At 38.8% G+C, this 13,844-nt stretch overlaps 2 protein-coding genes across 2 annotated transcripts; one reads left to right on the top strand and one right to left on the bottom strand.

Annotated features, from left to right (window-relative positions):
- Window positions 1-407: 407 nt before the first annotated feature.
- On the bottom strand, window positions 408-11,812 carry LOC117988765 (uncharacterized). Its single transcript, XM_034975958.2, has 7 exons — window positions 11,535-11,812; window positions 11,040-11,153; window positions 9,719-9,824; window positions 9,207-9,358; window positions 8,446-8,672; window positions 1,159-1,379; window positions 408-656 (listed from the first exon to the last, which is right to left on the bottom strand). Exons 1-7 carry the CDS (start codon window positions 11,721-11,723, stop codon window positions 412-414), a joined length of 1,254 nt encoding a protein of 417 aa, XP_034831849.1. The 5' UTR covers window positions 11,724-11,812; the 3' UTR covers window positions 408-411.
- A 210-nt stretch (window positions 11,813-12,022) lies between these two features.
- Window positions 12,023-13,719, top strand: eIF6 (eukaryotic translation initiation factor 6). Its single transcript, XM_034975959.2, has 2 exons — window positions 12,023-12,705; window positions 13,398-13,719. Exons 1-2 carry the CDS (start codon window positions 12,141-12,143, stop codon window positions 13,568-13,570), a joined length of 738 nt encoding a protein of 245 aa, XP_034831850.1. The 5' UTR covers window positions 12,023-12,140; the 3' UTR covers window positions 13,571-13,719.
- Window positions 13,720-13,844: the final 125 nt, after the last annotated feature.

Below are 13,844 nucleotides of genomic sequence, written 5' to 3' on the forward strand. Positions count from 1 at the left end.
AATAATTTAAAAGCCTAATTTATACCGATAATAATATTATTATAATGAAATAAAATATTATGATTAACAATTTTTAATCGGTGTTTCATTTCCAGTTTTAAGAAACATTTGTAATAGTTAACAGAATGATGGAACAGTAATGTGTTGCATAAATACAAGTGCAAAAAGTAATATTATGAAGGCACATGTGGATATGACCAGATATGCAAACATTTGCGACATTTTTGAATCTTACCTACTTGTTGCTACTCGTAAAACCACTGTCAAAGGCCAAATTGTCTCATCTATGGTTCTTCTATCTTGGTTAAAACTGAATACTCAGAATATAGAACCTAAACAATCTGGCAACCAAATTCTAGGAGAGTATAAAACTTTAGAAAAATTCTATAATTAGGTGGTTTTGATTGTTTGTCAAGGTTCCGGTAAGGTATAAGGTAGTGCAACCATAAAAGGATCGGCAATGTTAGTCGCCCGGTCCACCGTGGCGTCAGGGGAGTCCCCGACCACGGTGGCCATGGACGCCGTGCTTTGCGTGGGCGTCGTATCCCCGAGGGCCACGTGCACGTGCAGCGTGCTGTCGCGCCACGCACGCCACGACAGCTGGTGCTCTTGGATCTTGAGGAGCATCCAGGTGGTGAGCAAGCCGTTGAGAGCGCCTGGAAAATGTTTAGGTACAAGAAGCTTGCTGCGACATTTGTTTTTTATAAGTTGGTATAGTCTGAACAGAAATATAAAAATCTTGCTCTGGGGGCGCCACTGTGGTCTTCAGTGGTCTTGTATTTAAATTAGTTCCACGGGTTTTCCGCAACATGGCGAGGTATTTTATTTTTCTGGTCAGGCACAGCGAGAACTCTTCGTCAAGTCTTCGTCATTTAGGAACTACAGCCACTAAAACTTAAAGTTCTTTAAAACATGATGATTATAAAGAAACACAAGTATTATAAGTAGTCGCATAACTTGCCAGGAACATCCATAACAATAATATTATCTCATGATGACTTTTCTGAAATCTACTTAATGAGATAAAAATTCTTCAAATAGGTCTTAGCAGACTTTTACCTAACAGATTTTGTTGCTATCAGTGCCACTGAAATCATACGATATCGTGTACTTACTCAGAAAATGGCTAGAAACTGCTAGAACTTATGTGATACTCACCAATAATACCAATGAGCAGCGATGAGAAGAGGTTAGCAGCCAGCGCGACGCCTCCTCCCCGCCTGGCTCCCGCCTGCAAGGCCGCGTCACACGCGTGCAGCGCGCGCGCCGTGCCCAGCACTGACGCGGCTCCCAGCGCCGCGCCCCGCCACGCGTCGGCAGCCAGCGCGCGCCCCCTGCCCGAGCGCGCCCACTCTAGCAGCGACCGCGCCCACGACCACCTGAGTGAATGAGAGTGAGTGAGCGCTGCATTATTCGTCTGAGCTCTCAGCTAAATGTGGCTTGTTTGTGCGTGGCGTGGCGTGCAACTAATTATTTTGGACCCGGATACAGTTTTCCAAAAGTGGCTGGGATTCCATCGAACTATTAATTTCTGATATATTTTTACCGCAGAAACACATAGATAAGTAGGTACATATCTGCCGATGTTATTGGGGCTTAGCTAGGACCTATCAACTGTCAAGATTTCTCCAAACACAAAAGAACATCCTTTCCCAAATTTTCTATCAAGAAAGTTAGATCCCTTGAGAAACCGATTTGGCCTGAGGCAAATCTCCAGTTAAGTAAATATATATATATATATCTCGACTCTAGTATCATAAGGTCGGATGTGGATTTTTGCTACTTTTCAGGAGAGCCAAAACAAAAATGCTAGGGAAATCGGGTCATAATTTCTTAACTACTAGAGATACAATTTCAGTTGTTTTTGTAATATTTAACACTTAACTGTACCTATCATTAACCATTACTAGAAATACTTTATCATTAATAAATAAAATATAAACTCACAATTTCTTCAAAATGGACGATATGCGACTTTATGCTGGTAATATTCGTAACTGTGCTAAAAAATTGTGTGCACAAGTTGTAAACCGACTTTATGGCTGCAATTTTTACTATTACAAATTTGAAATAAAAGTCGGATCTATTACTTAATATTTCATAATACGTCTTAACTGATTATACATAAGTAATATTCGGACAAAAGATCACAGTAGTTATCTCACAAAAATCATTTAGGAGTTTTTTGAGATAGCAACAATTTACCTATCTGATTTTTCTGAAACTAATTAGTTAGATCTGAAACATAGTAATTGCATTCGCCCGATAGTCTGACCATTGCATCCGTGTAAACCTTGTGACTTCTGAATGAATGAAAATAACATTTACAAATTCACAAATAAAGCCCATTAATTAAAAACAACGGCCAAAAATTGGAAAAAAAAAATTACAAAGTAATTAGAAACCTACAGTGGGCCAAACATTTTTTGTGTAATTGCATACATGACGGTTACATCAATATAGAAATCTAAAACATGCCAACATAGCCTGATTTTCCTTATAATGATTAGGTACGAAAAGTAAGAATGGAGGTCAGCAGGTGCCTACTGCAAAAGTTGGTTATATTTTACAGTGGATAATGGTTTCTCATTATGTCGTATATTGGGCGAAAGCTGGGAAGAATTTTAAGTTTATATGTACCTATAACATACTAATGAAATACAAAAAAGTCTTCTTTAAAGTAGTTTTTATAAAATAATAACACCCAGCATTATTGCGTTAGTTGTAGCCAGGTAATATATTCCGAAATCTGAAAATCCCCGCCGTTCTTATTTTTTTTTTGATATAACAAACGGTCCTGATATATCACCTTTGTAAAGGGATGTGTCTTTAAAAATATGTTGTAGTGCCAAATCAAACTTATCAAAAAGTTTTGTTTCCTTCGCATGTTCTTGTAAACTGTGACCAATCTCTTAGTTTAGTAATCTGCATTGTTTTTAGCTGTTCCCTTTTTTTCTATTTGTGCATGGATTACATCTTACTCCACGTAGGTACATGTTGCATTTTAGCATAAAGCTTGTGATTTATCACCTTTTAGTGTGGTAATCCTTATAATAATCATAAGTAAGCCATAACGATTATCATGCTCCGATTATGACCGACACAATTATCAAACCACAAAGTCAATTCTTCAACAATTTCGAGAATACTTTGTTTCTTCTCTAGTAGATTAATGAAATAAGACAAGATACTGTTTTATTCTTTCCGCTGCAGCTGATGTTTTCAGACCACATTAAAGTAGCAACACTGCTGGTAGCATCATGAATCGTTTTTGAGGTGCAGAAACTACGCAGGTATAAGGATTTACTGTTGGTCAAATCCGGCATTGCCACTTTTGTAATAAAAAAATACTTTCTGCTTTCTTGAAACTTCCATTGCTTCTGTTTCGACTGTTCTTTTTAACAGATACTTATTTAAACTGTTTCTTTCGTGTTTTAGTTAAGTTTTTTTATTTTTTTACTTTCACTTTTATTAGTTGTTTAATTAATAAATTAATTTATACTACATTTATATTTAAATTAACATAATCTAAAGCTTCCTATAATTAGGTATGTTTTGTTAGAATCACTATCATCACATATTGTAGGTGCCTTATAATTTCTGCTCTCGATTAATATCAAATTCGGTCGATTATAAGACGGGTAAAGAAGAAAAAAATTGATTAGGAACTCTAATTTTTTAAGGCTACCTTAAAAACTAGGGCAATAAATTTTTGAACTGATGATTTGAACTGTGATTCATAAAAAACACCATAAATGCACGGTTTTTTGCTTAGTGGGGTTTTATTATACTATATATAGCTCAATTACCACTCACTCACTCACTCACTGACTGACTCATTGACATAATTGTTCTCCTAGAAAGAGACAGAAAATGATATAATAATGTATGGGAGATATGTTCAGAAGTGGGATTCGACTAGGGAAAAATTATGACATTTCAGAAAAACAAGATGGCGGCCGACCTGACTTTTGTAACTTTTTTGTTTTCCAACCGATTTTGTTTAAACTTGCAGTAATTTTAGATGTTATCAAACGATTTTTAGAAAAAGTGAAAAAAATACGAAAAACAAGATGGCGGCCGAGATATTAAAAAAATTTGCTCCTGTAAAATTTTGTATGAAACTTTTTTTTTTCACTAATACTTTCGTATAGAAGGCAAAGATTCCTTTAGGGCAACATATGGAGGGAGCTGATGATTGAGGATTTTGGAGACGGGTGAAGGGCACGCTTAAGGTATCGAAGATAGGTGGGAGGTGCTCGAGCAAATGTCATTCGAAACCTCATCCAATTGCCAAAAATTTAAAAAAAAATTCAAAATTCCGAAAAAAAGATGGCCGCCATACAAATTTCATCCGAGTCCATCTCGGAGGGTATGAAAGATGGAAGAGTGGTTTCTTGGCAAAAGATGATCAAGATCTAAAGGTCTATTTGATGACTTGAAAAAAAATTCAAAATGGCGGAATTTATTTTTTCCGCCGACTCACTCATTGACATAATTGTTCTCCTAGAAAGAGACAGAAAATGATATAATAATGTATGGGTGATATGTTCAGAAGTGGGATTCGAGTAGGGAAAAATTATGACATTTCAGAAAAACAAGATGGCGGCCGACGTGACTTTTGTAACTTTTTTGTTTTTCAACCGACTTTGTTACAACTTGCAGTTATTTTAGACATTAGCAAACGATGTTTAGAAAAAGTGAAAAAAATTGGAAAAACAAGATGGCGGCCGAGATTTTCAAAAAATTTCCTCCTGTAAAATTTTGTATGAAACTTTTTTTTTTCACCAATACTTTCGTACAGAAGACAAAGATTCCTTTAGGGCAACATATGGAGGGAGCTGATGATTGAGGATTTCGGAGACGGGTGAAGGGCACGCTCGAGGTATTGAAGATAGGTGGGAGGTGCTCGACCAAATGTCATTCGAAACCTCATCCAATTGCCAAAAATTTGAAAAAAAATTCAAAATTGTGAAAAAAAGATGGCCGCCATACAAATTTCATCGGCGTCCATCTCGGAGGGTATGACAGATGGAAGAGTGGTTTCTTGGCAAGAGATGATCAGGATCCGAAGGTCTACTCGATGACTTGAAAAAAAATTCAAAATGGCGGAATTTATTTTTTCATACAAAATTTAAAACTTTTTTTATTTATTCAAAATGGCGATTATAGACCTCGAGAGCTGCTTTAGCAGCTCGAGCAGCGAGCAAAATACTAGTTATACTATATATAGCTCAATTACCACTGACTGACTCATTGACATAATTGTTCTCCTAGAAAGAGATAGAAAATGATATAATAATGTATGGGAGATATGTTCAGAAGTGGGATTTGAGTAGGGAAAAATTATGACATTTCAGAAAAACAAGATGGCGGCCGACCTGACTTTTGTAACTTTTTTGTTTTCCAACCGATTTTGTTTAAACTTGCAGTTGTTTTAGATATTAGCAAACGATTTTTAGAAAAAGTGAAAAATATTGAAAAAACAAGATGGCGGCCGAGATTTTCAAAAAATTTCCTCCTGTAAAATTTTGTATGAAACTTTTTTTTTTCACTTATAGTTTCATATAGAAGACAAAGATTCCTTTAGGGCAACATATGGAGGGAGCTGATGATTGAGGATTTCGGAGACGGGTGAAGGGCACGCTTAGGGTATTGAAGATAGGTGGGAGGTGCTCGACCAAATGTCATTCGAAACCTCATCCAATTGCCAAAAATTTGGAAAAAAATTCAAAATTCCGAAAAAAAGATGGCCGCCATACAAATTTCATCGGCGTCCATCTCGGAGGGTATGAAAGATGGAAGAGTGGTTTCTTGGCAAAAGATGATCAGGATCTAAAGGTCTATTTGATGACTTGAAAAAAAAATCAAAATGGCGGAATTTTTTTTTTTCATACAAAATTAAAAACTTTTTTTATTTATTCTAAATGGCGATTATAGACCTCGAGAGCTGCTTTAGCAGCTCGAGCAGCGAGCAAAATACTAGTTATACTATATATAGCTCAATTACCACTCACTCACTGATTGACATAATTGTTCTCCTAGAAAGAGATAGAAAATGATATAATAATGTATGGGAGATATGTTCAGAAGTGGGATTCGACTAGGGAAAAATTATGACATTTCAGAAAAACAAGATGGCGGCCGACCTGACTTTTGTAACTTTTTTGTTTTCCAACCGATTTTGTTACAACTTGCAGTTATTTTAAATATTAACAAACGATTTTTAGAAAATGTGAAAAAAATTGGAAAAACAAGATGGCGGCCGAGATTTTCAAAAAATTTCCTCCTGTAAAATTTTGTATGAAACTTTTTTTTTTCACTTGTGGTTTCATATAGAAGACAATGATTCCTTAAGGGCAACATATGGAGGGAGCTGATGATTGAGGATTTCGGAGGCGGGTGAAGGGCACGCTCAAGGTATTGAAGATAGATGGGAGGTGCTCGACCAAATGTCATTCGAAACCTCATCCAATTGCCAAAAATTTGGAAAAAAATTTAAAATTCCGAAAAAAAGATGGCCGCCATACAAATTTCATCGGCGTCCATCTCGGAGGGTATCAAAGATGGAAGAGTGGTTTCTTGGCAAGAGATGATCAGGATCCGAAGGTCTACTCGATGGATGGAAAAAAAATTCAAAATGGCGGAATTTTTTTTTTCATACAAAAAATTTTATTATTCAAAATGGCCATTATAGACCTCGAGAGCTGCTTTAGCAGCTCGAGCAGCGAGCAAAATACTAGTTATACTATATATAGCTCAATTACCACTCACTCACTGATTGACATAATTGTTCTCCTAGAAAGAGATAGAAAATGATATAATAATGTATGGGAGATATGTTCAGAAGTGGGATTCGACTAGGGAAAAATTATGACATTTCAGAAAAACAAGATGGCGGCCGACCTGACTTTTGTAACTTTTTTGTTTTCCAACCGATTTTGTTACAACTTGCAACAATTGAAGATATTAGTAAACGATTTTTAGAAAAAGTGTAAAAAATTGGAAAAACAAGATGGCGGCCGAGATATTCCCAAAATTTTCTCCTGTAAAATTTTGTATGAAACTTTTTTTTTTTCACTTACGGTTTCATATAGAAGACAAAGATTCCTTTTGGGCAACATATGGAGAGAGCTGATGATTGAGGGTTTCGGAGACGGGTGAAGGGCACGCTCAAGGTATTGAAGATAGGTGGGAGGTGCTCGACCAAATGTCATTCGAAACCTCATCCAATTGCCAAAAATTTGAAAAAAAATTTAAAATTGGGAAAAAAAGATGGCCGCCATACAAATTTCATCGGCGTCCATCTCGAAGGGTATGAAAGATGGAAGAGTAGTTTCTTGGCAAGAGATGATCAGGATCCGAAGGTCTACTCGATGACTTGAAAAAAAATTCAAAATGGCGGAATTTATTTTTTCATACAAAATTTAAAACTTTTTTTATTTATTCAAAATGGCGATTATAGACCTCGAGAGCTGCTTTAGCAGCTCGAGCCGCGAGCAAAATACTAGTTATAATATATGTTTAGATTTCCATGGTGTGATTTTCGTGGTCCTAAAAGAATTTCTAGTCTACATTTTCAAAATGTCTTCAGCTTTATTCTGGCTCTTTACTTTTTTCCCGCAGTTTAGTCCAAAATTTTGGTGAAATAGGATGGATCTCTCACCTATTAATCACACCAACTTTAATGTAGTCACAAACAAAAAGCTTTATTTCAACTTACTTCCATGAATTTTATTGCAAAATTATTTATATTACAAGGCAAAAAGTCTTAAATGATTCACAGTCCAAATATTAATACAAAAAATTCGAAGCATAACATCTGTTGTGATTTTACCTAACAAAATTATTACATATTTTAGAAGCAGAAGTGCGTAACTGCAGTACCAGCTAGTATTACAAATAAACTTATTTCGTAGCATAATGGTCGAACTCAAAATACATCAATCATTTTTCTATATTGCTTTGGTGCATACATACGCAAGTCAAAAAATATAATTATGGTTCTCCAAATTTTTAGAATGTGTTCAGATACGACATTATGCATGTATTTATCTTTGCAACGAAAAGAGATAGAAATACTGGTGTCAGCTTGGCAGAAAGAGCCCGAAATGCTCATTACCTTTATGTAAAAAAGTGAGTTTGGTCGGAAGTACACATCCGACCTTATGATACTAGAGTCGAGATATATTTATTTATTTTTAAAGAATATTAGCCATATTAAATGACTAATATTCCCCTTTCCTCTCCAATTAAGCGTCAGGCTTGTGCTAGGAGTAGGTACGACAATAGTGCAACGGGCGGGATTTGAACCGTCGACCTTTCGGTTTTCAGTCCACTCCTATACCGGTTGAGCTATTGAGGCTCTGTATAACTTTATTAATATAACTTTATTCTAAAGATGTAATGAAAGTGTCTAGATAGTCCATACTGTTCTTCACATACTTGTGACTGCGGGTGACGACGTAGTGATGGCGACAGAGCTCGCAGTAGGAAGTGGCAGCCTGCAGCAGCCAGCGCTCCAAGCACGAGCGATGCACCGCCGCAATAGTGCCGCGGCAGGAGCACGGTCGCACCAGCCGCTCCGCAGACTCGCCGCCGAAGCAGATGCGGCAGATGTTGTCCAAGCGCTGGCTGCCGGTCACGCTGGGCGCATCTTTGGCGACTGAAGCCTGAGCGTTCGTGTCGTTAGAGCAGCCCGCAGCAGTCAGCGCTCAGGCACGAGCGATGCACCATAGCGTTGCAGATAATTGGAAATTAAATTGTGATTGAATTAGCAATGGCTAACATGACATATGGATCCGAGACATGGTTGCTAACTATGAGCCTCATAAGAAAGCTCAGAGTCACTCAGTGGGCGATGGAGGGAGCTATGCTTGGAATCGCTCTACGTGATCAAATCTGAAATGAGGAGATCCGTAGGAGAGACAACCAGAGTAAGCGACATAGCTCAGTGGGTTGCGAAGCTGAAGTGGCAATGGGCAGCTAGAGGTTGGAGTCCCAAGGTGCTAGAATGGCGACCTTACCCCGAAAAGCGTCATCAAAAGAGTTGCAAAGAACCAGAAAGATGAAAATCTAGATACCTAATTTAAATTTTCACCTCTTTGGTCCCCTGCGACTCTTGTCTTGAATAGTGTATTGTTTCTTTCTAATTTCTAACATCAGAAGTGGGATTTTACTAGGGTATTAATTTAGTAAGGGCAAACCTGCTTCTTAAGCAGCAGAGCACAAACAGATCCAAGTATGGACACGGAGCGGCGGGTCGGCGGCAGCAGAGAAGAGGCAGGCGAGGAGAACGTCAGGGAATCTGCCACGCGCTCGCGGATCAAACGCTGCTCCTCGCTTTCTGTCAGGTTTACTGCAACAGACATCTTTATCTGCCTTAAACAAAAACACTATCTCTGTCAATCTCGAGAGACAATAAAAAAAAATTGTGAACTACAATTTTTTTTTGATTGTCTCTCGAGATTGACAGAGATAGTGTTTTTGTGAATTAAGAAATTCCTCCTCTTTGTAATTTGGTAAAAAAAATTTGAACTACAATTTTTTTTACCAAATTACAAAGAGGGGGAATTTCTCAATTCGACGTGTATTTTCTTAACTAAGAGTAAATGTTGGTTTCACTTAAAGATCAAATATTTCAAGGTATCTCACTAAACTATTTAAGTCATAAAAATATACTTACTTACTTAGAGGAATTAAAATATAATAAATAAACCTGGTGGTCCTATTTCCGGAGAGCGACAGCTGATTTCGGTCTGTTGGGCGGTAGAGCGCAAATCCTTGTCGCCATGAATAGCGGAATTTGGAACATGCGCGCTAGGCTGGAAAATAAAGCGATAGTGGAACACGCAAAGAGAGCTAGTACGTCTGCGGTGCTCGAGGTGATAAGTAGCCAGTAGGTAGGTACCTACTTTGGAAGTAAATAGCAAAGTACCAATTCTAGCCGTTGCCTGTCCTGTGATAAGCCAAAGGTTGTCATTTTGCTTATCATAGTTATGTGTTTGCCTGTTGGTAATTAAGTAAGTGACTAGGTAGGTACTTTCATAGCGATACAGATATAAAGCACACATTTTGAGAACTCGTCATATTTCCGCCGTATGTGTCAACTGACATATAAAAAGTGCGGTTCACCCATCATCCTTACAGTACAAGGCTATCTCGGCACTTCAATGACATTGCCAGGGGGCGCTGTTGGAGAACAAGGCTTAGAAATCCTTAGAATATTCAAACAAGAACAAAGGGAATTCATCGCGACCTCAAGACGCCCACCGTGGAGGAGTACGTCCGTACACTTGCGCGGCGCATGTTTGCGCGCGCGGACTACGGACCTTACACACACCTTCACGGCATCGCTCCGCTGACCATTCGACCACCGACCGGGCGTCCTCTGCCTCGGGAACTCCTACGATCGCCACCACTAGCGTGGCACGCAGGCAATCCTAGCGATGATGATGACGACGCGAGACCCACCGGATTTGACACTATCTCCGCGCGCGATGGCCAGCCTATCGTCCGCAACGCGGAGATCACGACCAGACCAGACACCACCCCCGCGCGCGACGGCGACTCTATCGCCCGCAGCGCGGGGAACACAACCAGCCACGAGGCCCCAAGCCAAGATGGCGGGCCCTAGCCGGTGAAATTCCGGCTAGAAGACCAACACCGGGGTAATTGAATACCCCGCGCCTTGCCCGGGTAAGGAGGCTACGCCTCGAGGCCCGTACCCCCGCTTGGCCTTCGGCCAACCGGAGAAGACCCTGTCGTCGTCGAAGAACAAAGGGGACACTTGACGGCAACGTTAATTCTGATTTTCGCCACGCGCCAAGATAGCCTTGTCGTACTGTAAATTAAGGACTAAAATCACACTAAAATCGTACTTTTGGCATGAAAGTTGACACATAAAGCAAATAATGGCAAGGAGATTGCAGAATGTATTCACTATAACTAATCAAGAACTAATCGCCAACACACAGTAGGTACCTGTACTTCTCTACATAAAACTAATGAAGCAATGTAAGACGAGCAAGTAAGCTTACGGGCATGTGAAGTGACGAGCAGCTAGACGCAGACATGCTTACAGTGAGCCTGCTGTCCGAACTCCTCGAGCCCCAGAATATGAGCAGCGTCTGACCTTCCGCTACATTACATTCCTGGCCAAGTCAATAAATTATATTAATGCCTAATTCCATCTACCCGTACCAATATTATATTAATGCGAAAGTTGTTGACTGTTACAATTCTGCTGCAGCTTGAACACACGCCTGCTGTAGAGGGAATTTAGGGATTTTACCCTAAATTGTCTCCTCCATATGTTATTACGGACAACCATTATTGTCAGTTATAACATATGGATTATGGATCCGCGACATGGTTGCTAATACTATGGGCCTCATACGAAAACTCAGAGTCACTCAGCCGGCGTGGAGAGAGCAATGCTTGGAGTTCCTCTACGTGATCAAATCAGCCACCACCGACGTCTGAAATAACGTTTTGTTTAAGTCATCGAATTTATGAAGCTCTTGATAAATTACCCGTATTAAATTATAAAAGCTGCAAGTTCTGTGGAATCTAAAGTTTATTCTTTGCAAGGTTTGTGGGATATTTGGCCTATAAAAAACCGGCGCAAGAATTGCTCGTCTCAAGTTTTGAACTCTATCGCTTGGAAATGTTGGTATCTCATTAGCTTTTACTAGATAATTCAGGTTTGCCAGGCTATGCATTGCACCACCTACACCGATCCGGAAACATTTTAATTATTTATTGAAACTAGAAAATTTACCCAATTATTTCACACATATTTTTAAAAATGATTGAAATATGACAACCGTCAATAACGAAAATTCATTTAAAATTGTTTTAGTATAGATTCGTGTGTCTTACACATGCAATTATACACGGATTATACCTGCTGTGTAATTTTGTTTCATCACTAACTTGAACGCTTACGATTGCGCAACATAGTGAAATAAGAGTTGACAGATTGACAGCTCACAATTTTAAGTTCAAACTTCAAAGTGACATTGACAAGTTACAAGCATTGATCGAGTTCCCTTCTGTTTTTTCTCTCCACGTGAAATCCAAAATAACTTGTGAAATATCTTGAAATTGCACATTACTTGTGAAGAAATTTAATAATCATGGCGGTCCGTGTACAATTCGAGAATAATAACGAAGTGGGAGTGTTTAGTAAACTGACAAACTCGTACTGCCTCGTCGCTATCGGCGGCTCGGAGAACTTCTACAGCGTGTTCGAAGCGGAACTCGCGGATACGATTCCAGTGGTGCATATTAGTATAGCTGGGTGCAGGATCATCGGGAGGATGACCGTGGCGAACAAGAACGGGCTGCTCGTTCCCTCGTCGACCACAGACACAGAGCTGCAGCATATACGGAATAGCTTGCCGGATTCAGTCAAAGTACAAAGAGTTGAGGAGCGCTTAAGTGCGCTCGGTAATGTTATCGCTTGCAACGACTACGTAGCCCTCGTACACCCTGACTTAGACAAGGACACAGAAGAAATCCTCGCAGACACATTAAACGTCGAGGTCTTCAGACAGACGGTGGCGGGAAATGTGTTGGTAGGCTCATACACAGCGCTAACTAACAGAGGGGGCTTGGTGCACCCTAAAACGACTATTCAGGACCAGGACGAGCTATCGTCTTTACTACAAGTACCATTAGTAGCTGGGACAGTCAATAGAGGTATTATTTCAAATCAAGTACATAATTTTTTTATTAAGTTCTATCAGTCTTTTACAACTGTTGTGTGTATACATCACACATAAATTACTGGATTAATCTAAATGGGACTTTGTCAGATCAAAAGCATAATATGCTGTAACTTTGAGCTTAAAATATTTTGTTTTATATAACCTGAAACTCCTAAACATAATATAATATTTTATAACAAGGTCAGCTACTCAATATAATGTTTTCTAAACTGATTACCATCAGTCCCAAAGTAAGAGTCCCAAATGTAACTAAAGACGCACTTGAAATAATCTACATGAAATAAATTTTGTTTTTTATCAAATATTTTGTAGCACTTCACTGCAAACTCACCTAATGGTAACTGAGAATGCTGTCAAAGATAAAAAACAGGCTAATTTGGAACGAGTATAACTGTTTAAAAAGGCCATACTCTTAATTATTTTTTTACTAGCTGAAACCCACAATTTCGTCCATGTGGAATTAGGTTTTTTAAAAATCCCGTGGTAACTCTTTGATTTTCCGGGATAAAAAGCCTATGTCACTCTCTAGGTCTTTATCTATATGCATGCAAAATATCACGTCAATCCGATGCACCATTGGGATGTGATTGAAGGACACAACCACCACTTTCGCATTTATAATAAGGGTAGGTACTGATTCTTAATACATTTCTTCTTTTTTAGGTAGCGAAGTTGTTGCCGCTGGATTGGTTGTCAATGATTGGTGCGCATTCTGTGGTATGGACACTACGTCAACTGAAATCTCTGTGATAGAGAGTGTGTTCAAACTCAACGATGCTAAGCCGACTGCCATAACTTCCACGATGCGCGCCTCCCTCATCGACAGCATGTCATAACACCAGTGTAGTCCGGACGGGCTGTATCTACCTGCAATTTTTATTATAATATTGTTTTATATGTAAAATTTCTGTTGTTCAGATTACCAAACTGTCTGTGACCTGTATTTTACACTAATTAAGTACGTAATAAAAAATAAAAAATGTTATAGCTTTTTTTAATCTAATGATATTTTGGTTGGTCAACATGGTACATTTTTTTTATCAGATACCCTTGACTGCAATGTCACCTGATGATAAGTGATATTATGCAGTCTAAGACGGAAGGGGGCTT

This window comes from Maniola hyperantus, chromosome 15, assembly GCF_902806685.2.
Source record: "Maniola hyperantus chromosome 15, iAphHyp1.2, whole genome shotgun sequence".
NCBI lineage: Eukaryota > Metazoa > Arthropoda > Insecta > Lepidoptera > Nymphalidae > Maniola > Maniola hyperantus.

Bases quoted from the DNA above. Each gene is read 5' to 3' on its own strand.
- LOC117988765 (XM_034975958.2), bottom strand. From the start codon at position 11,723: ATGCATAGCCTGGCAAACCTGAATTATCTAGTAAAAGCTAATGAGATA. The intron at 9,825-11,039 runs GTAAGCTTACTT...TTTATTTTCCAG, and splicing joins GCTCGTCACTTCACATGCCC to CCTAGCGCGCATGTTCCAAA. The intron at 657-1,158 runs GTGAGTATCACA...AACATTTTCCAG, and splicing joins GCTGCTCATTGGTATTATTG to GCGCTCTCAACGGCTTGCTC.
- eIF6 (XM_034975959.2), top strand. From the start codon at position 12,141: ATGGCGGTCCGTGTACAATTCGAGAATAATAACGAAGTGGGAGTGTTT. The intron at 12,706-13,397 runs GTATTATTTCAA...CTTCTTTTTTAG, and splicing joins AGCTGGGACAGTCAATAGAG to GTAGCGAAGTTGTTGCCGCT.